At 42.8% G+C, this 21956-nt stretch overlaps 1 protein-coding gene across 2 annotated transcripts in view; it reads left to right on the top strand.

Moving 5' to 3' along the window:
- CWF19L1 (CWF19 like cell cycle control factor 1) overlaps window positions 1-21956 on the top strand; it is a 33294-nt gene that overhangs the window by 3259 nt on the left and 8079 nt on the right. The window contains exons 2-10 of one of the 2 annotated variants that reach the window (XM_066355242.1): window positions 1718-1802; window positions 2564-2642; window positions 3074-3175; window positions 7714-7928; window positions 13117-13235; window positions 16066-16150; window positions 18099-18239; window positions 19861-19975; window positions 21011-21090. In XM_066355242.1, the coding sequence (XP_066211339.1) occupies window positions 1718-1802; window positions 2564-2642; window positions 3074-3175; window positions 7714-7928; window positions 13117-13235; window positions 16066-16150; window positions 18099-18239; window positions 19861-19975; window positions 21011-21090 (1021 nt within the window). The remainder of the gene's footprint in view (window positions 1-1717; window positions 1803-2563; window positions 2643-3073; window positions 3176-7713; window positions 7929-13116; window positions 13236-16065; window positions 16151-18098; window positions 18240-19860; window positions 19976-21010; window positions 21091-21956) is intronic. The other variant, XM_066355243.1, reaches the window with a different exon arrangement.

Below are 21956 nucleotides of genomic sequence, written 5' to 3' on the forward strand. Positions count from 1 at the left end.
AAAGATATAATGACAAAACAGTAAAAAATATGTTTCAAGATGAGTTAAAAGACATTAACAAGGCCCTGGCCGGTTGGCTCAGCGGTAGAGCGTCGGCCTAGCGTGCGGAGGACCTGGGTTTGATTCCCGGCCAGGGCACACAGGAGAAGTGCCCATTTGCTTCTCCACCCCTCCGCCGCACCTTCCTCTCTGTCTCTCTCTTCCCCTCCCGCAGCCAAGGCTCCATTGGAGCAAAGATGGCCCGGGCGCTGGGGATGGCTCTGTGGCCTCTGCCTCAGGCGCTAGAGTGGCTCTGGTCGCAACATGGCGATGCCCAGGATGGGCAGAGCATCGCCCCCTGGTGGGCAAAGCGTCGCCCCATGGTGGGTGTGCCAGGTGGATCCCGGTCGGGCGCATGCGGGAGTCTGTCTGACTGTCTCTCCCTGTTTCCAGCTTCAGAAAAATGAAAAAAAAAAAAAAAAAAAAGACATTAACAAATGATATGAGAAGTGGAAAAACCATATAAATAAGAATTATAAAAACTCAGAAATGAGATGATGCAGAGGCCAGCTCTGCCAAGGACAGTTCCAAGTGGAAGGTGCCACAAAAGTTGAAGGAAATCACAGACACAAGATGTAGAAAAGGTGGGACTAGGGGTCTCCCAGCTTCAAGGACTGAGCCCCGATATGTGAGTCCTCATTGTATTTATTTGTCTTCTTTATCTACTTATCATAAAGCTTCAGTACATGAGGTAATCATCCTCTGGTACACCAGTGCAAATAAGCACGTACTCGGGGGAGATAGGAAATGACAAACAGTACAGAAGCTCTTGTGCAGACAATCATGTCAGGGACCCAGCGTTCCTAAGTCCACGTTGAATGATATTTATTCAGGGCAACATTCCATTCTCAGGCCATTTCCCCACAAGATGATAGAACAAGTTACTTCACAACTTAGGGCCAGTCTGCCTTACGAACCTTTGCTCTTGCCACATTCTACCTCCCTGACTTACAGCACTTTACACATACCTTTTATTGTAGCCCTTTTTATACAGGGTTGGCCATAATGTAGGTTTACAGTTGTGAGTACATGAAATAGTTTATTCTTGTATATATATTAATTGCATTATTTTCTATACAAACAACTGTAAACCTACTTTTGCCCAACCGTGTATAAATTTATGGCTATCAGAGTATCTTCTCTTCCTCTCCCCTGATTGAAACTCTCTGAAGTCTAAACTGTCTTCCTCCTCTTGATACTACTCCTAATGTGTTTTTAGCATAGTACTTGGCATATTGCACTTAGTATATTGTTGGAGTTCAGTGTGTGTTGAATGGATGATTGAAGCCCTGTACTAAGATAATGACAGTGGAAATAAAAAGGACAGAATGAATATGTAAGATGTTTGGAGAAAGGGATCAATGGGACTTGGTGACTAGAAAGGAGATTTTTGACTCTTGGTGACCAGGTTGGTGATAGACCCATTAACAAAACTTGGGAAGTGAGGATAAGCTGTTCCAATTATGGAGGAAATGACAAGGTAAACTTTAGATATGGTGGGTTGAAGGTCTTGGTGAGTACTATGTTGAAGTTGCCCAGTGGTCAGTAATAGTTTGCTTGTATTGATCTTTCCTGGTAACCTGAGAGAGACTGGATCATAGATCTGCATGATCCAGGAAGACCTGGCTGGCCTGTTCATGTTTCCTGAATCGCCGTAATGTTTATCTTTTGTTTGCAGCTTGGCTTGTGGAGATGTTGAAGGGAAGTTTGATGTTTTATTCAATAGAGTTCGAGCAATTCAGAAGAAAAGTGGAAACTTTGACGTAAGATGTTTCCTTTTTCTGAATTTAATTTTACTGTCGACATACTAAAATAAAGTTTGTATTCCTTTATTCATGTCTTGATTGAACATATACTTCTTTTTTGTTAGATTGGATATCTTGTGAGCATAGAAATTTGAGCAGCTGTGGAGAAACGGGGGAAGGGAGACCTGTTTACCTCTTTATGCTTTTTTCATTTCAATCCTGTTACTTTATTATTGTACACAAATGTGAAAAGAGGCTAGCAGAACATCTAGTGATTCTGACCACTGGGTTCAGGAAGCATAGATTTCATGAGTGTGTGGTGTAGATTGAGGCAGATAACATGAGCAAATGCTTCACAAAACAAAGAGCCTTAAGTGTTATTTGTGGTTGCCAACTAGACTGTAAACTGCTACAGCACAGAATAGTATTCTCGGGGTGGGAATAATATATTCATTGGGTTGAAGGTTGAGTGAAGACAACAGGCAGGAAATGTGTTTTTTAATGCCCTGTATTTCTCAAGGGATTCTTCAAGGTTGACTTCTCCATCTTTCCCTGGACCTCCTTCCTATCCCTAACTTGAATTTGATAGTCAGTGAGACAAAATTTAGTAATTTATACAATTGTTACTAAAGAGTTACATATGTATTAAAATTCTGCAAATTGATTGAGGAGAAAACCTGCTTTGAGACTATTAGGATAAATAGTTGATTAATGTGACTATCAATGATGTACTATTTGATATAAAAAAATCTCATATCTGTTTAAAAAACTCATTTTAGCTGCTGTTGTGTGTAGGAAACTTCTTTGGCTCTACCCCAGATGCTGAATGGGAAGAATATAAAACTGGCATCAAAAAAGGTACAGCAATTATTTTTATTTAACAAATGATTTCTAACAAAGTTTCAAGACTACACAGGTTTTTTTTTTCATTTTATTTGTTTGTATGTTTTTTTGGTTTGTTTTTTCCAAGTGTTAGTTATTTAAGAATTTTCCTTTGAACTCTGCATTGAGCTGAGAGGGATGTATATGCATCTAAATGTTTACATTTTGAATTTTGTTGGAATATACATTGGCCATCCTCTTTAAGATGTCACTTCATCATCCAAGTGATACCATTTAATAATCAGGCCACAAGGTTGGGTATCGGATATCCTAACTGGTGATCATATTCCACATGTAGTATTGCAGACTCTTTACTTTTGCTATGATTATTTTTCCTATGGCAAAACATTTCTCCAGTTCAAAAGCAGATCTGGTAACTAAAGTGTCATGTCTGTTTCTCTCACTAGCTCCTATTCAGACATATGTGCTAGGTGCCAATAACCAGGAAACAGTTAAATATTTTCAAGATGCTGATGGCTGTGAATTAGCTGAAAACATTACTTATCTGGGTAAGTTGGTATTTTTTGTGTTGTAATGAACATAATAAAGTCTCCCAGAAGATTTGTGGCTGGATTCTTCTGCCATTACTGCCTGAGAGAATGGGGTCAGGGTATTCTTGCCCAAAGTCTGTGTCTATACCCTTAAAACTATAGCATTTTTTCCTTTGTGGTCTGTCCCACCTCCCTCAATTGCCTTGTGTTCTCACACCAAATACATACTCTTTCAGCCAAACAGGAATAACTTATCTTGACTACAGTGTATATCTAGAGTATTTAAGGTATAAACTATGTTTTTAAAAATCTGTGTACTGTATGTGGTATCACCATATAACACATAGCTGACATATTAGATTCCTAGCCAACTATAGCTCTAGGGCTCACTGAGCTTTTGGAAACTGAAGTTTTTAGTGCTCATCCTTGGGTTTTCACTCTGTCTTTTTTCTGGTTCCAGGTCCACTCTTTAATTTCAGGTTAAAGTTGTTCCCTCCCACCCCCTTGAATCTTTTAGTGGTTTTCTCAATTCTGGCCATTTTGTTTTTTCGTCACCTATTGTCAGTCTATAGTCTTGGATTATTCAGCTCATTTTTCCCCCTAAAATGACTTCATTGCTCTTCACATTTCCTCTTTCTTGGTCTCATTTCTTTGGAAAACCTCTAAATTTTCTTGGTTTTAAATGCCCTTCCCCTCCCTCCCCACCGTCATCCATCTTGGCCTGTATTTGATTCGCTACATCTGGCCCTCCTGTAAGCAGTCTTTTCTTGTTGCAATCATATGGAGCCCCTTTAAACAGAAAATTGCGGGACAGATTTTTATTTGTTGTTTTTAACCAGTTGTAAGACATACATTTTGAAATCCTCTTGTAGCTCTTAACTTGGGCCTAACTTATGGCAGTTCTCACTGTAGTTATTAGATTTGGATTAAGACCACTGCTGTAGATATTTATGGCAGTCATTTTATCATGAATTTAGTGGCAGGAGTGGGAAGAGCAGCTGAGGTATTTGGGTTATTTCTGTGAAATAGATTATTTTGAGATCCAGTAGGAGGAGCAAACAGTGAACTTACTAGTGAATATTAGTGAATATGTGATACTGAGCTCACAGTGCTGGCATAGCATCCACCATTGAGTAGGGCTGATTTTTCTAGCGTTTATAAATGAGGTCAGCTTTCAAGAGTATAGATTTTGGGGAGCTGGTTCCATAATGATGAGAAACAAAGCTGAGAAGGGGATCAAATTGTTAAGCAAGAAATATAATGAGAAGAGAGGTATGATGCTGGTGGGCAAGGCCAGGCAGGTTCACATTGGATTCGGGCAGATGGTAAGGAAACTGTGGAGCTGGAAAGCAGTGGGTCATTCTATTTAGTAATGTCTCACAATGGCGGACAAGCACACAGGCAGGGGAAAACCACTTCTCAGGCAAAGAAACAGCAAGAATGGCCCCTCACAGTGGCGGGCAGGTAATCTGCCATTCACAATCCCCCTGAGTGCAAGCACTCATAGCCTTATATAGGCCATACACACATGGCGCAGTCACACACTCACGTACCAATCAGGCAAAGGGCTTGTAGCCGGTAAACCAGCGAACATGCCTAACATAGCTGCCCCACATTCCACCCCTTTAGGATTGCTCGCCTCACAATAGGTACATTACATACATACCAAAAATGACAGTTACAAAGGTGCCCTTCACAATGTCTCCCTGAGCACTCTGCCTAGGGAGTTAACTGCAGACCCGCCTCTAGTTCCCCACCCCATGGTAGGTGGGAGGGCCTATATTGTCCAAGGCTGTGTCCTTTGAGAAAAGTGACCCTGGTGCGTCTCTGCAATGGAGTGAGAGCAGCTTTCTGGTGCAGAAGGCTCCCCACCATCAGGGTCTCTCATAGTTGCAGTCTAAGATCAGTCCATGATAGACAGCCCAGCTGTTTGTGCAAATTACCAAAGTAAAAGTCCATTACAGGCAACTAGCCATATAGCTCTTTATTAAGTCCATAAGTATGCTATTCATTGCCACAAGCCCCATCCAAACCTCTTACAGGTCCAAGCTCATACAGCCTGGTAGAGTCAAACAGATTCAAAGCCTGTGCTGCCTTGACAGTTCTCTCAGCTGAACTTGAACGCCAGCCATTTTCCGGGCAGATGCCAGGGCCACCCGCTTCTCCCATTTCAGTGGCTGAACCTCTGTTCCCACTCAAGCTTTCACCAAAGCTCCAACAGGACTTTATTTGACTTGCCATCTAATTTCTCCCTATCTGTCCTGGCTGCAGTCAAATCCACATCTGTGTTCTGGTAACCTTTACAGACCCATTTCTCCTGTTAGTCGGGGTGGCAGCACAGGCAGCAGCCCTCACAGCCTGTTCCAGAGAGCATGATGCCATTCACCCTTATGTCCTGCAACTGCAGCAAACAGACTGCCAGCAGCTGTGGGTTTCTGCCTGAATTGTGCCCCCAACTCCATCAGCTCTACCTGGGTGTAGGGCCAGACCACAGAGTGCTGCACTACCTGGGGAAGAGGTTGTGGCTGCCCCTGAGCGGACTCATGACTGCTGGGTCTTTACCTTCTTGGCAACCAGTGGCTGGGCTCTGAATCTGCAGATGGCAGTTGCAGCTCAAACTTCCCCCTCAGAAGAGTCGGAAACGCCTGCTCCCTGTGATTCAGAGCCACTCCACAGACAGGAATGCAGCTCCGTCTTCCAAGCCCACTGCTGGCTCTTGGCCTGAAGCTGACTCTCAAGCTCCTGAACCTGCAATTGTTTCTCCAACAGCTGTCACTGCCAATGTTCAACTTCCAGGGCAAACTGTTATTCATGAACCCATCTCCTTATTCAGAGACTGCTCCAGTTCTAGATGCCTTTGATGCTCAGCCTGCAACTCTTGAACCCAGTCAGCCTCCTCCAGTTCACACCACCATTGCCACTCAGTCTGCAGCTCATCCTGGAGCTTTCTACCTCGTGCAGCCTCATGCACAGAGCTCTTGGTTTCTTCTTGCAGGATTATAAAAAACACCTAGCCAACAGTCCCCAACAGGAGAGCCACCGGGAACAGCCACTCCTCTATTCCACCCCTCAAGGGTGTTGGTGGCTCCATACCAATCTGCTCTGAATCCTGCCTACTACGCCAGATATAATGCTGGTAGCCAAGGCCAGGCAGGTCCACATTGGATTCAGGCAATGGTAAAGAAACTGTGGAGCCAGAAAGCGTTGGGCCATTCCATTTAATAAAGTCTCACAATGGCAGACAAGCACACAGGCAGGGGAAAACCGCTGCTCAGGCAAAGAAACAGCAAGAATGTCCCCTCACAGTGGCAGGCAGGCAATCCGCCATCCACAATGCCCCCAAGGGCAAGCACCCATAGCCTTAGATAGGCCATGGTAGATTAGATAGACTGCCAACCTCTCCTGTACCAATCAGGCAAAGGGCTTGCAGCTGGTAAACCAGCAAGCAAGCCTAACAGCTGCCCCACAGTAGGCAAGCAGATGACAGTATCTTGTGAGGGCATATATCTTCACCTCGAAGGAGGCAGAGAGAGGAATTAGAGGAGTGTTGGGAGAGGTGAAGATATTCTCTAGTTCAGACTATCAGACTAATTCAGGGGTCGTTGATCTTTTTATAAAAACCGCCCACTTATGCAGTACTGGTCAACCTGGTCCCTAGTCCACTAGTGGGCGGTAAGGACCAGGTTGACCAGCACTGCAAAAGTGGGCGGTTTCTATAAAAAGTTTGACAACCCCTGAAAGAGCGTTTCAAGAGTAGAAACCATAGGTTATTCGTGACCGTGACCGTTAAGGGAGTGGGGGGAGAGGGAAACTAGGTTGCAGTGGGTTAAAGAACTGATTAAAGGGTAAAGCGCTTAGGACGGACTACTTTTGAAAAGTTTGAAATTGAAGATGAGGTTTCTTTATCAGTTAGTATGGGTGTTCCTATATTAGTTAGTATATATGTTTATTAATTAGTATGTGCCTATATTAGTTAGTATATATATTAGTTAGTATATTTAATACTCTTATTTCCAAGTGGAAAGAACCAGTTGAGAAGAGACTCAGTAGATGAAAGGAGGGTGAAAATTGATGCAGCAAGGTTTTGAAGGCACAAGCCAGGAATAAGTATAGAAGAGAGTGGAGTCTCTAATTTTTCCCAAACAGCTGTTTTCCTTCAATAGGTAGTGGCTGCCTGCATGAAGGCACATCTACACTATACCTTCCTCAGAACTGCCATTATTTTTTCCTTTTCATTGCCTCTTCCTATGTCCAGGTGTCGGGATTTCTTTTAATCCATGTAGCATCTCCTCTGGAAGGCAGAAAGTCTTTTTCTTAATCAGTGCTTCCCAGCATTTTCATTAGTCTGCCCCTGCGGTGCACAGACTGGCCAGTATTGTAGCCATGCCACATAGAGACCGAGCAGCCAGAGGGGGCTCTAGGACTTGACGCGCATTCAGATGTGTAGAAAGGCAGGGAGGTAAGACAGTTGTGGCATGGGGAAAGGTACTTGTCACCACAATGACATGTTATTTGGCAGTTTTGACTAAAACTTGTCCATTTTTCTTTGCACCCAGGTCGGAAAGGCGTCTTCACTGGAAGCTCAGGACTGCAGATTGTGTACCTTAGCGGGACAGAGTCCTTGAGTGAGCCGGCCCCAGGTTACAGTTTCAGTCCCAAGGACGTGTCTTCCCTGAGAACAATGCTTTGTTCGACACCCCAGTTTAAGGGTGTTGATATCTTGCTCACAACCCCTTGGCCCAAGTATGTGGGGAACTTTGGGAATTCTTCTGTGAGTAGTACTTGTTCAGCTGGAATTTCTTAAAGTGAATTACATTGGCTTAATTTGGGCTTTTTATTTTTTCTCTTTATATTAAGTATTTCAGCTCTTAGTATATTTCAGTAGAATTTTCTTTGTAAATTTTTTCAGTATACTTAAAGCCTTATTAACTGAACAAAGCAAAAGTCAATCTTACAAAAGCTTGATTCAGAGTTGATATTGCTGAAATCTTAATTATAAATGAATGATTCTTTATATTTTCTGCTTCAGGTGCCCTCTCTCAAGCTTCCTCTTAATATGTTTTGAGGACTCACTAATTTTCAGTGAAAAGATTTACATCAAGTGACAGCTCTGCAGTTGTATTTTATTCCTTTCCATTCCAGATTATAGTGTTTTGGTGATCAAAATATTTTTTTAGATGGAATCATTATAGGATTAAAGATGGTGAACTAAAGACTAAAGATAGGAAATGAGATACTGAAAACTTGGTACTTCTCTGATGTAAAAGCTTTGATGTTGGGATGCATGGAGCTCAGCAAAGCACTTAATGTTTTTATGCGCAATCTAGAAGAGGGTGTATACCAGGTTGGTAACTGACAGCTGTCATGAGTCAGGGAATACTACACTGCTCACAAAAATTAGGGGATTAGAGAACGTGCAGATACTCCAGTACTTTCAGCCTTTTATATAGTGCATTTTCACCAATGAAATAAAAGTTGGTTTTCCACCTCATTTGCATAATTGAACAACTTTCTTTGAATTGTCATTTGCTTTGCTTTTCCTTTTTTTTCTTTTTTGACAGAGACAGAGAGAGAATCAGAGAGAAGGATAGATACGGACAGACAGGAAGGGAGAGAAATGAGAATCAACAATTTTTCGTTGTGGCTCTTTAGTTGTTCATTGATTGCTTTCTCATATGTGCCTTGACTGTGGGGCTACAGCAGACCGAGTAACCCCTTGCTCAAGCCAGCGACCTTGGGTCTAAGCTGGTGAGCTTTGCTCAAACCAGATGAACTCGTGTTCAAGCTGGCGACCTTGGGGTCTCGAACCTGGGTCTTCCGCATCCCAGTCTGACGCTCTATCCACTGCGCCACTGCCTGGTCAGGCGTCATTTGCTTTTCTGATGTTCTTATTTACTAAAAAATAATCAAATGCTTCTTTTTTTTTATTGCTTCATGTTCATTTTGAAATGTTCCATAATTTTTGTGAGCAGTAGATATTGGTCAAAATAAGCATAAAGAAGATCTGGAAAGGTGGTGTGTGGGGGTAGAAATCAGGTGAGCTTCAGTGAAGGGAAATGTCAGAATGCAGTTAAAGGCAAATAGCAGTTGATAGATGCAGATTTTTCAGTGATGATCCGGAAAAGGGTCTGGTAGAGTACTCGCTGCCATTTTAGCATGGTGTGTCTGTGACCTGAAAGGCCCAGCAAGCTAGCAGGCGTTGTCAGAAAGGATGTTGAAAGGAAAAGGGGGCCCTGGCCGGTTGGCTCAGCGGTAGAGCGTCGGCCTAGCGTGCGGAGGACCCGGGTTCGATTCCCGGCCAGGGCACACAGGAGAAGCGCCCATTTGCTTCTCCACCCCTCCGCCGCGCTTTCCTCTCTGTCTCTCTCTTCCCCTCCCGCAGCCAAGGCTCCATTGGAGCAAAGATGGCCCGGGCGCTGGGGATGGCTCCTCGGCCTCTGCCCCAGGCGCTAGAGTGGCTCTGGTCGCAATATGGCGACGCCCAGGATGGGCAGAGCATCGCCCCCTGGTGGGCAGAGCGCCGCCCCATGGTGGGCGTGCCGGGTGGATCCCGGTCGGGCGCATGCGGGAGTCTGTCTGACTGTCTCTCCCTGTTTCCAGCTTCAGAAAAATGAAAAAAAAAAAAAAAAAATGAAAAAAAAAAAAAAAAAAAAAAAAAAAAAAAAAAAAAAAGAAAGGAAAAGGGACAATGTCTTCTGCCCCTTCCACAAACCCAAGGTTATTCTTCACCTAAAATACAGGGGACAATGCTGAGTGCAGCATAGAGAGGACACAGCAAACTAGGGGGGATCCACAGGACTGCTAAGCTGATGATGGAAGGGAGCAAGACATACATGACACTCTGTAAGGAGGGATGAGAAGAAAGGGGCTCCTTCATTTTGGGGGTACTAAAAATAATTGTAATTCAAGTTTATAAATAACCATACAAGATATTTATAGGAGAGAAAACACTATAGTCCACCAATCCCTAAGATGCCACGCTAACCTCGAGGCCAATTCTCTGGCCTTTAGCAGAAACTGGATGGAGGCAAGCATAAGACAAAAGAGAATTCTTGTTTTACTTAGTGGAAAATTAACTTTGGTAATTGATTATCAGCTAATAACCTTCTCTTAGAGTTCATAATTAACATTATGGATGAGAGCTCACATAATATAGTTTGTTGTTAATGGAAGCTAGCGATGTACTGGGGACGAGCCCAATTTGACAAACTTTTTTTTTTTAATTTTTTAAAAAATTTTTATTTTTCTGAAGTTGGAAACGGGGAGGCAAGTCAGACAGACTGCTGCATGCACCCGACTGGGATCCACCCGGCATGCCCACCAGGAGGCGATGCTCTGCCCATCTGGGGCATTGTTCTGCCACAATCCAGAGCCATTCTAGTGCCTGAGGCAGAGGCCACAGAGCCATCCTCAGCGCCTGGGCAAACTTTGCTCCAAAGGAGCCTTGGCTGCGGGAGGGGAAGAGAGAGACAGAGAGGAAGGAGAGGGGGAGGGGTGGAGAAGCAGATAGGCGCTTCTTCTGTGTGCCCTGGCCGGGAATCGAACCTGGGACTCCTGCACGCCAGGCCAACACTCTACCACTGAGCCAACCGGCCAGGGCCAACTTTTTTTTTTTTTTAAGTCAGAATATTTTTATTTTTATTTATTTATTTTTTTTTTACAGAGACAGAGAGAGAGAGTCAGAGAGAGGGATAGACAAGGACAGACAGACATGAACGGAGAGATGAGAAGCATCAGTCATTAGTTTTTTGTTGCTCATTGTGACACCTTAGTTGTTCATTGACTACTTTCTCATATGTGCCTTGACCGCGGGCCTTCAGCAGATCGAGTAACCCTTTGCTCGAGCCAGTGACCTTGGGTCCAACCTGGTGAGCTTTTGCTCAAACCAGATGAGCCTGTGCTCAAGCCGGCAACGTCGGGGTCTTGAACCTGGGTCCTCAGCATCCCAGTCCGACGCTTTATCCACTGTGCCACCGTGTGGTCAGGCTTGACAAACTTTTTTTTTTTTTTTTTTTTGTATTTTTCTGAAGCTGGAAACAGGGAGAGACAGTCAGACAGACTCCCGCATGAGCCCTACCAGGATCCACCCGGCACGCCCACCATGGGGCGACGCTCTGCCCACCAGGGGGCGATGCTCTGCCCATCCTGGGCGTCGCCATGTTGCGACCAGAGCCACTCTAGCGCCTGGGGCAGAGGCCAAGGAGCCATCCCCAGCGCCCGGGCCATCTTTGCTCCAATGGAGCCTTGGCTGCGGGAGGGGAAGAGAGAGACAGAGAGGGAGGCGCAGCAGAGGGGTGGAGAAGCAAATGGGCGCTTCTCCTATGTGCCCTGGCCGGGAATCGAACCCGGGTCCTCCGCACGCTAGGCCGACGCTCTACCGCTGAGCCAACCAGCCAGGGCTGACAAACTTTTTAACAAGGGCTACATGTGCCCTTCCACAAACCACATTTTCCTTAACTGAAGCAAAATAAAGGATTACATGCTTATGTGATGACTAGAAAGCCCAGCGGTCATACGAAATGACCGCTGTTCTAGATATTATAAATTGTAATTAAAATGATTTATGCAAAGGTGTCTGCTAATTCAAACTGAATTACCCAGGGCAGGCGGTGAGGACGCCCCTTTGCTTAGTGCACCACGGGGTTTCCCCCTTCTACTTGCTTAATTGCTTAAAGTAGAGTGCAATGAAGGAAACCACGAAGTCGAAAGCGATAAAGTCCTGGTCCAGGCAAGTCAATTGGTTTGTTTCCCATGGACGCAAAAGCAAACGAACTATTAATGGATCGAATGCTATCCATGTACTGTTTGCTATTTGGATGCTGATTAGTCAATAATTTATTCAAGAGTGGTGGATAATTCTCAATTAGTGGAACTACAATGTTTCCGTACTTGCAACATTGAGAAAATCCTTTCTTGCACGGTCGATTAGTTTCTAACTTGAAGTTTAAGGACTGACAGTGTTCACATTTAATATTCATGTCACCAGAGGAATGCTCAAAAATGAAAGTTTTTCCGTTTGAAACTGTTTTAATCCTTTTTGCGTTTCGGTCAGCATTACTCTGTCGTTTTTTTGCATTTCTCTCCTGCCTTTGTTCAAGGGACTCATTTTGTCAGAAAGGCTTTTTTGTCTTGCATCTGAGGCAAGCCTTGTTTCTCTATGCTCATCAGTGTCACTTTGCCGAGAAAGACGCATTTGCTCTGCGACTGAAGCAAGCCTTGTCTTTCTCTGCTCAGTGGTTTCTTTTTGTCGAGAAAGCCGTTTTTGTGCAGCTTTAGCTCCTTTTCTCTCCTCTTCAGTGCTGTATTTTCTAGGAGGCATTCTTAAAAGAAATTACGTTAAGACGTAGTTTTTATGTAAAACAGATGATTGCCAATGCAAACAAATGTTCACCTTCCCCCTGACCTGCTCAATTTGCGTTCAGCCATGGCAACTTCACCCCATTGGCTAGTACAGTTACGCAAGCAACCAATAAGCTATCGGCGACAAACAGACACTTAAGCCGCATATAATAAAGAAGTCCTTGAATACTCCCTACCGATACTCTAGGTTCTAGGGGCTCTGAAAGCTAGTGTTAAGTTCTGTTTTGTTCATTGACTAATTATCTGCATAGGTACACAACAAAGTATAGGGGCACAGACTATAGGCTTCAGAGAGAGCGCTTACTTTCCAAAAAAGATTTTAGTAAGTTTAATGAATCCTGTTTTGGGTATTAGTATGAAGGACTTACCTTTTTATCCCTGGCTTTCAGCATTTCCAATTTCTGCATTCCTAATAGCCCAGTTCCCCTTGTATGTTTGAGGTTTTTCTGACTGGGTAGTCTGAAATTTACTATGCAAATTCTACTGCCACATTTGTATCAACATACAAGTCTCAAAAACATTTCAAAATGTCTTGTTATTTCTTTGCACTTCTTGGTAACTCTTAGGTCTGTTAAGATGACTGAGTTTCTGTTTATTAGGGAGAAGTGGATACCAAAAAATGTGGCTCTGCATTGGTCTCCAGTCTTGCCACAGTCTTGAAACCAAGATACCATTTTGCTGCTTTGGAAAAGACCTATTACGAGAGGCTTCCGTATCGGTGAGGAGCATTCATTCTTTCTGACTTTGAAGAATTTGCCTTGGATCTTCTGTGTTAACTTCTGATCTTAATTTCAGCCATGTAACATCTTTTTTTTTTTTTCAGAGACAGAGGGGGGGAGGGGACAGATAGGGACAGACAGACAGGAATGGAGAGAGATGAGAAGCATCAATCACCAGTTTTTTCAATGTGGGACTTTAGTTGTTCGTTGATTGCTTTCTCATATGTACCTTGACGGTGGGGCTACAGCAGACCGAGCCTTGGATCTTCTGTGTTAACTTCTGATCTTCATTTCAGCCATGTAACATCTTTTTTTTTTTTTTTTCAGAGACAGAAAGAGAGAGAGAGGGACAGATAGGGACAGACAGACAGGAACGGAGAGAGATGAGAAGCATCAATCACCAGTTTTTTCATTGCGGCACTTTAGTTGTTTGTTGATTGCTTTCTCTTATGTACCTTGACGTTGGGGCTACAGCAGACCAAGTAACCCCTTGCTGAAGCCAGCAACCTTGGGTCCAAGCTGGTGAGCTTTGCTCATACTAGGTGAGCCCGTGCTCAAGCCGGCGACCCCAGGGTCTCGAATCTGGGTCCTCTGCATCCCAGTCCAATGCTATATCCACTGTGCCACCGCCTGGTCAGGCTCAGCCATATAACATCTTGATTGCTTTTAGTTAACTCAGGCACAGAAATGAATAACTCAGTCATCGAACTTCTCTGAGTTTGTTTCCTAATTTGAAATTTAAGGGATTGTACTATAGAGAGCACCTTAAAGGTTTGAGGATCTGAAGTAACAATCCTGTTTAATCATCATAGCCTGATGTAATACAGTAACTCCTGTTTTGATCAGGTCAAACTGTACTTTTGTATAAAGTCTTAATATCAGTATAATCACTTTAGAAGTATTTCAATTTGGGGATCAAGAACTTGTATCATTTTATTTTGTTTAGTTTGAGTTTGAAGGTGGAGTTTTTAAAGGATGTATGGCAGAGAAAATAAAACCAGTGATTTATAAGTGGTAGAGTCAAGTAAAGCTAACTTGGAATTATCTTTATTGTATAGAGCATGGATAATCTCTTAAATAATTTATAAAAAAAATTTTTTACACAAAAGTAATATATGTATTATTGAAAGTTCACAAAATATAGCTGAGCAAAAAGAAGAAAATAACCTGCCTTTTCCCCATAGTAACACAGTGTAAGATATAGCCATAGTTAATACACGTTTTTCTGTTATAGCTCCATCTGCATTCCAGAAATTTTTGTTCTCTAAAATCATGCACTAGAAATAGAGGTTATGGGAGCACGCCGCTCAAAACCTATTTGGGGCCCTGGCCGGTTGGCTCAGCGGTAGAGCCTCGGCCTGGCATGCGGGGGACCCGGGTTCGATTCCCGGCCAGGGCACATAGGAGAAGCGCCCATTTGCTTCTCCACCCCCCACCCCCCCTCCTTCCTCTCTGTCTCTCTCTTCCCCTCCCGCAGCCAAGGCTCCATTGGAGCAAAGATGGCCCGGGCGCTGGGGATGGCTCCTTGGCCTCTGCCCCAGGCGCTAGAGTGGCTCTGGTCGCGGCAGAGCGACGCCCCTGGTGGGCATGCCGGGTGGATCCCGGTCGGGCGCATGCGGGAGTCTGTCTGACTGTCTCTCCCTGTTTCCAGCTTCAGAAAAAAAAAAAAAAGAAAGAAAAATAAATAAATTAAAAAAAAACAACAAAAAAAACCTATTTGGGCCTGACCTGTGGTGGCGCAGTGGATAAAGCACCCACCTGGAACACTGAGGTCGCCGGTTCAAAACCCTGGGCTTGCCTGGTCAAGGCACATATGCGAGTTGATGCTTCCTGCTCCTCCCCCTTCTTTCTCTCGCTCTCTCTTCCTCTCTCTCTCTAAAAAATTAATAAAGTTTTTTTAAAAAAATACTATGTACAACCTTTTAAAAAAAAACTAAAAACCTATTTAACTTTTAAGGATCTAAATACACATTTCTCTGAAAGACATACACCAGTGTCTAATATGCTCCTAAAAAGATGCTCACATCATTGGCTCGTAGGGTAATTCGAATCAAAACCACAAGGAAAGACCACTTCACATCCACTAAGATGACTGCAATCAAAGAGTCAAATAATAACAAGTGTTGGCAAGGCAGTTTGGAGGAATTGAAAACTTCATATTTTGCTAGTGGGAATGTAAAATGGTACAGATGCTTTGCAGAACTTTTTGGCATTTCCTTAAAAGGTTAAGCATAGGGTAACCATATGGCCCAGTAATTCTACTCGTGTTCCAAGCAAAATGAAAACATAGGTCCACACAGAAGTTGTACACAAATGATTATAACAGCATTATTCATAGTTATTCATAATAGCCAAGAAAGTGGAAATACCCCAAATGTCTATCACCTGATGAATGGATAAGTAAAAAGACGCATATCCACACTATGGAGTGTTGTTCAGGAAGAAAAAGGGACGGAGTACTGATACCTGCTGCAACATGAGTAAACCTTGAAAACGTCATTCTGAATGAAAGAAGCCAGACACAAAAGATGACATATTATATGGTTCCATTGATATGTAATGTCCTATTCTGGACAATTACTAACTCTTCAATAACTCTTTTAAAACCAAAAGTTATAGTTTTTGTGCTTTTCATATTTGTGATGTTATTTTCCCCTAACATTCCTGGAAGGTAGGTATCCTATTAAATAGACAGGTGATGCCTGTGATTATGTTACTGATGATGATGGACTTAGAACTCTTTTCATGACCCGTGGAGTGTACATATTTTATAATTATAGATCAAAAGTAAAGTTGTTGATAACCTGTTATTTCTCAAATACATTATAGAAACCACATCGTTCTGCAGGAAAATGCACAGCATGCCACCAGGTTCATAGCTCTGGCAAATGTTGGAAATCCAGAAAAGAAAAAGGTAAAGATTTGCGTATTGGGGGTAGGTTAACAATCTTTGCTGATCAATGTTTCTCTTTTCCAGTTTAGCCTTCAGATCTGCTCCCCAACCGCGGTGCCCCAGCACCTCAGTGCCTCCTCTGTAAAGATGTAATGAAAGTTTCAGGTTTTCTTGGATTCTTTGTAGGTGCTTTGAAAGAAGGGTTTGGGAAAATAGGCCAGTGGAACAAAAGCAAATTTTCAAATGAATGGTGTCTCTTTCTTCCCACATCCATGTGGTTATCTCTGTGAATATTCATGAGTTTGCCCTCAGAAGGTACTCTTACTTGGCTTGTTTTAGCAACTTTTTTTTAGCAGAAATAATAAAATCCTCCCAAGGATTTATCTAAGCCCTCCTTGGCTTTGAGAAATCAGAGTGATACCTGGAATCTGTTTTTGTACTGGAAAACAGTGCCAGTGAATGAAAGAAGATACCAGAAAAGTACATAATTTTTCTTAATTCCTTGAGCACATTTTTTATTCCATAGGGCCAAAAGCAGGATATTGTGGATGAGACAGCTAAAATCAGAACAATCAGTCAAGTGGGAAAATAAATAATCTGGAGATTATTTCACTGTAACATACCATAAGCAATGTACATGCAAAAGATAAGCGAATACATATTTTATTTTTTTCGTAATATCTTAAGCTTGTAAGCCCAAGATATTCTTAGCAAGTTCAGATTTTAAATTTTTTACTGCCTTTTAAAGACCAAATATCGCTCATAGTAATTTCAGGCTGTTGTTTTACTCTCAGGGATGTATTAGCCTCAGCCCTAAGCAACTCATAGTTCAAAGAATATGCATTTTTAAATTTAGGAAGCATTATTCATTTCAATATTTTGTTCCACTTGACACCCCCACCAGCAGTGTATGAGTTTGTTTTCTGTCCACATTCTCATTCGGTAGTGTCAAATTTTTGTTAGTTTTTGTCATTCTGATAGATGAAGATGGTGTGTCAATTGTTAATTAGTTGTATTTCTATTTTTAATAGTGAGGTTAGGCAACTATTTATATCTCATCTAAAGTTCTCAACTGCACACTTAGTCTGAGATTTTTGATATTCATATGAATATTTACCTATTTGCTCCTAGTCCCTAAGAAAATCTATAGCATATGCCCTGGCCAGTTGGCTCAGTGGTAGAGCGTTGGCCTGGCATGTGGATGTCCTGGGTTCAATTCCCAGTTCGGGCACACAGGAAAAGCAATCATCTCTTTCTCCATCCCCCCTTCTCTCTCTCCTCCTTTCCCCCCCTCTCCCTTCTCCTCCCACAGCCACGGTTCAACTGATTCAAGCGCATTGCCCCAGGTGCTGGGGATGGCTCCGTGGAGTCTCTGCCTCAGGCACTAAAAATAGCTCTGTTGCGAGCATGGCCCCACATGAGCAGAGGATCAGCCCCAGATGGGATTGCCAGATGGATTCTGGTTGGGGCACATGTGGGAGTCTGTCTCTCTATCTCCCCTCCTCCCACTTGGAAAAGAAGAAATAAAATTTGTAGTATGTACAGCAGAAACCGTATAATGTCAGAGGGTAACACTAAGTGTCCAATTTAGTTTTCATTAGAGAAAAAGAATATCAGTGCCATGATTCTGTTGACGAAGTACACAGAGATACAGGACTCCAAGACAAAGGCAGTTTGTCTTCAAAGGTTATGGGGCAGGTCTTTCTGGGCTTTGTAGTGATGGTTGTATTTTGGAAGGTGGGGACTTGGTTTTGTTGCTCATTTCTTGTCAACCCTTAGCACCTGCAGAGATCACTGAATTGGCATTTGATTTACTAGGTATTCTCTGAGCCACAGATGGGCCAGTTGCTATTCTTTTAATTTTACTTAGTTTCGGAAGCCTCTGTGAAATCTTTACAATAAAATAGATTGACTACATTTGTATAAACAGTATTTCCCTTAATGTTATTATGTTGTTTTTTTTCCAAAGTATCTTTATGCATTCAGTATTATTCCCATGAAACTAATGGATGCAGCAGATCTGGTAAAACAGCCTCCAGATGTCACTGAGAACCCTTACAGACGATCTGGGAAGGAAGCATCTGTAGGAAAGCTACCTCCTGCCCCTGAGGTATGTTCTGATGGAGAGGTGACCTTTTCTGTGCAGGATTGCCTCTTACACGTGTTATAGTTTAATTTGTAAGACAAGTTTAATCCCTAGAATCTAGTCCTTTTTCCTCCTTGAGAGATGATGGTGGTGTTAGAAAGCCTTAAATTTTAAGTAAGCTTAGTGTTGGGTATTTTTTTTTGTTTTATTTTGTTTTGTTTTTTTGGTTTGGGTTTAACAGTTTCATATTTTAAGTCTTTTTTTTTTTTAATCCAAACTTGAGTCTCTATTAACTTTTCAGGCAAGGATCCAAGAACTGCTTGGTAGCAATGTAATCTGTGATTTATAATGAGTGCTAGTAGGTAAATAAGATTCACTCTGAAGAAATTTCTAAATAGCAAACTTTTCTGAAACTATTTTCCTCCTCATGACAGCAAGGAATGTCAAATGAGGGAAAAATTAGTGTACTTTTCTCAGACTTTTTTTTTCTTTATGAGCAACCTTCTTATCTTTGTTTTTCTCTTTTTCCAAGTGAGAGGAGGGGAGATAGACAGACTCCCACGTGCACCCCGGCCGGGATCCACCTAGCAACCCCCATCTGAGGCTCATGCTCTGCCCATCTCAGACCATGCTCGCAACTGAGCTATTTTTAGCACCTGAGGTGTAGGCTTCTCAGAGTCTTCCTCAGCACCTGGGGCCAATGCACTCAAACCAATCAAGCCATGGCTGCAGGAGGAGGAAAGAGAGAGAGAAAGGGGAGGGGGAGGGTTGGAAAAGCAGGTGGTTGCTTCTTCTTTGTGCCCTGACTGGGGATTGAACCTGGGACATCCACATGCTGGGGTGACACTCTACTGCTGAGCAAGCCAGCCAGGACTTATCTTTTTAATTAAAGCTCAATTGAAGTTTACCTATGAAATGTAGAGCTGCATTATGGCCCTATTGAGAGAAAAAGGGAAGGAATTCAGATAAGTTCATATTGTTGTTTTAGAAACGAATTGCTCTATAACTTGGATTTTACCTTTTTTTTTTTTTTTTTTTTTTTACAGAGACAGAGTCAGAGAGAGGGATAGACAGGGACAGACAGACAGGAACGGAGAGATGAGAAGCATCAATCATTAGTTTTTCGTTGTGCATTGCAACACCTTAATTGTTCATTGATTGCTTTCTCATATGTGCCTTGACCATAGGCCTTCAGCAGACTAAGTAACCCCTTGCTGGAGCCAGCGACCTTGGGCTCAAGCTGGTGAGCTTTTGCTCAAACCAGATGAGTTCGTGCTCAAGCTGGTGACCTCAGAGTCTCGAACATGGGTCTTCCGCATCCCAGTCCGATGCTCTATCCACTGCGCCACCGCCCAGTCAGGCGTTACCTTGTTTTTTACCTTGTCTTTCCAAAGGAATGAATTTTGAGGCAGCTTCTATAAGTGCTGAGAAATATGACTGAGAATCCAGACATCTTTTCTAGAATAGGCAGAAAGGGCCCTGGCCAGATAGCGCAGTTGGTTAGAGCGTCATCCTAATAGAATAGGCAGAGAGGGCTGGGAGAAAAGCTAGACATGACATGGGAGGAATGTTCCCTTGTACATGAATGGTTGGTACTTGTCTAGAGGTTTAATAACATCCACTCTTCTGTCTTTGGTTGTTCCAGGAGGAGTCAGCCTGTCAATTTTTCTTTGACTTAAGTGAAAGGCAAGGAAGGAAGCGTTCGTTTACAGGCAGAGATAGCAAGTCTTCTCCTCACTCAAAGCAGCCTCGCAAACCTCGTAAGTACCTCGGTTCCAGATGTGAACAATAACTGTTATTTCAGGTCTTTTGGGGAAGCAGCATTGCTCAGAGAACCTCTTCTGGTATAGAAATTGTATAGTAAGTCATTAGAACAAGTAATAAAAATGAAATAATGCAAAGATGGCCTGACTTTGAGGTGGTCTGAGGCTATTCCGATGAAAACAATGGAAACAGCTCTTTCATTCATGTTGTAAATGTGAGCTAAAGAGCCTAGAGACTGGTGGTGGCACAGTGGATAGAGCATTGTCCCTGGGATGATGAGGTCCCAGTTTCGAAACCCCGAGGTCACCAGCTTGAGTGCAGGATCATCAGCATAATCCCAAGGTTGCTGGCTTGAAGCCCAAGGTCGCTGGCTTGAGCCCACGGTCACTGGCTTGAGCAAGGGATTGCTGACTTGGCTGGAGCCCCCTGCTCAAGGCATGAATGAGAAAGTAATCAAAGAATAATTAAAGTGCTGCAGCTATGAGGTGATGGTTCTCATTTCTCTCTCAAAAAAACCCCCCAAAACAAAAACCTACAGAAACTAATATATCAATAGGTTCACAAAATAATAGGATAATCAAAATGGTAGAAAAGACTTTAAGACAATTTCATTGAGATCCTTTTTATCCACCCCTCATTTCAAAGATGAAGAAGCTGATCTTGGGAAAACTTATTGCCCAGAATCATCTGGCTAGTTAGGGGCAAAGTTGGGACTAAAGTTGGGGCTCCCGACACCCAGGTCAGTGTTCTTTCATTGCAGTATGTTGGCAGTTACATGGCACTTTAGTCAGTGTGTGGTTATCACTTGTGATTACCTACCTGTGGAATGGTTACAAATTCACCACTTTTCTCATAGAGATTTAGTCTCATTGATAATGGTGATAGGGTAGGGGTCAGAGTGGGAGCACAGCAGGCCCAGCCCATTGTGGCAGTGCCGCATACCAGTCTTTGCAAGACGTAAAGGTCAGACAGGGTGGTTATATGCTGGGATGTTTGGGCCGCAGTAACATGTGGCTTTCTTCCACATGAAGCTCAGCCTCCAGGACCCTGCTGGTTCTGCCTTGCCAGCCCCGAAGTGGAGAAGCATTTGGTGGTCAACATTGGCACACATGTAAGTTACTTTCATGCATTTTTTACAGATATATTTGTTTTCTATCACTTTATTTAGTCAATATACATATTGTAAAATTTATTCACTTTAAGTGTACAATTCAACAGTTTTTAGTAAGTGCACCAGCTTGTGCAACCATCACTCCAATACGATCCCATCACTCCAATACGATCCCATGTGCCCATTTACAGTTAATCCCCACTTCCACCCTCAGCCCCTGGCAATCACTCATCTACTTTTTGTTTCCATGAGTGTATCTTTACTTGACAGTTTATATTAAAGGGAATCATAGAATATGTAGTCTTCGTGTCTGTCTTTTTAACATATTCTTGGGGCTCATCCACGTTGTAGCATCTATCAGCATTCTATTCCTTTTTATTGTCAGGTAGTATCCCATTATATCAGCAGTTCTCAACCTGTGGGTCGCGACCCCGGTGGGGTCGCCTAAAGCCATCGGAAAATACATAATGCATATCAGGTATTTACATTCCGAATCATAACTGTAGCAAAATTACAGTTATGAAGTAGCCACCAAAATTATTTTTTGGTTTGGGGTCACGGCAACATGAGGAACTGTATTGCAGGGTCACAGCATTAGAAAGGTTGAGAACCACTGCATTATATGGATATATACTACATTTTGTCTCTGTATCCGTCAACAGGTGGACATTTGGGTTGTTTCCACTTTATGGGCATTAGGAATAGTGCTGCTGTGAACATTTACATGCATGTCTTTGTGTGGACATTTGTATCATTTCTTTTGGAGAGACACCTAGGAGTGGAATTTATGTTTAACATTTTAAGAAAATGCCAAACTATTTTCCAACACGACTGGACAATCTTATTTTCCCCAGCAATTAGGGCAG

The sequence above is a fragment of the Saccopteryx leptura genome, chromosome 13 (genome assembly GCF_036850995.1).
Source record: "Saccopteryx leptura isolate mSacLep1 chromosome 13, mSacLep1_pri_phased_curated, whole genome shotgun sequence".
In the NCBI taxonomy this organism is placed as follows: domain Eukaryota; kingdom Metazoa; phylum Chordata; class Mammalia; order Chiroptera; family Emballonuridae; genus Saccopteryx; species Saccopteryx leptura.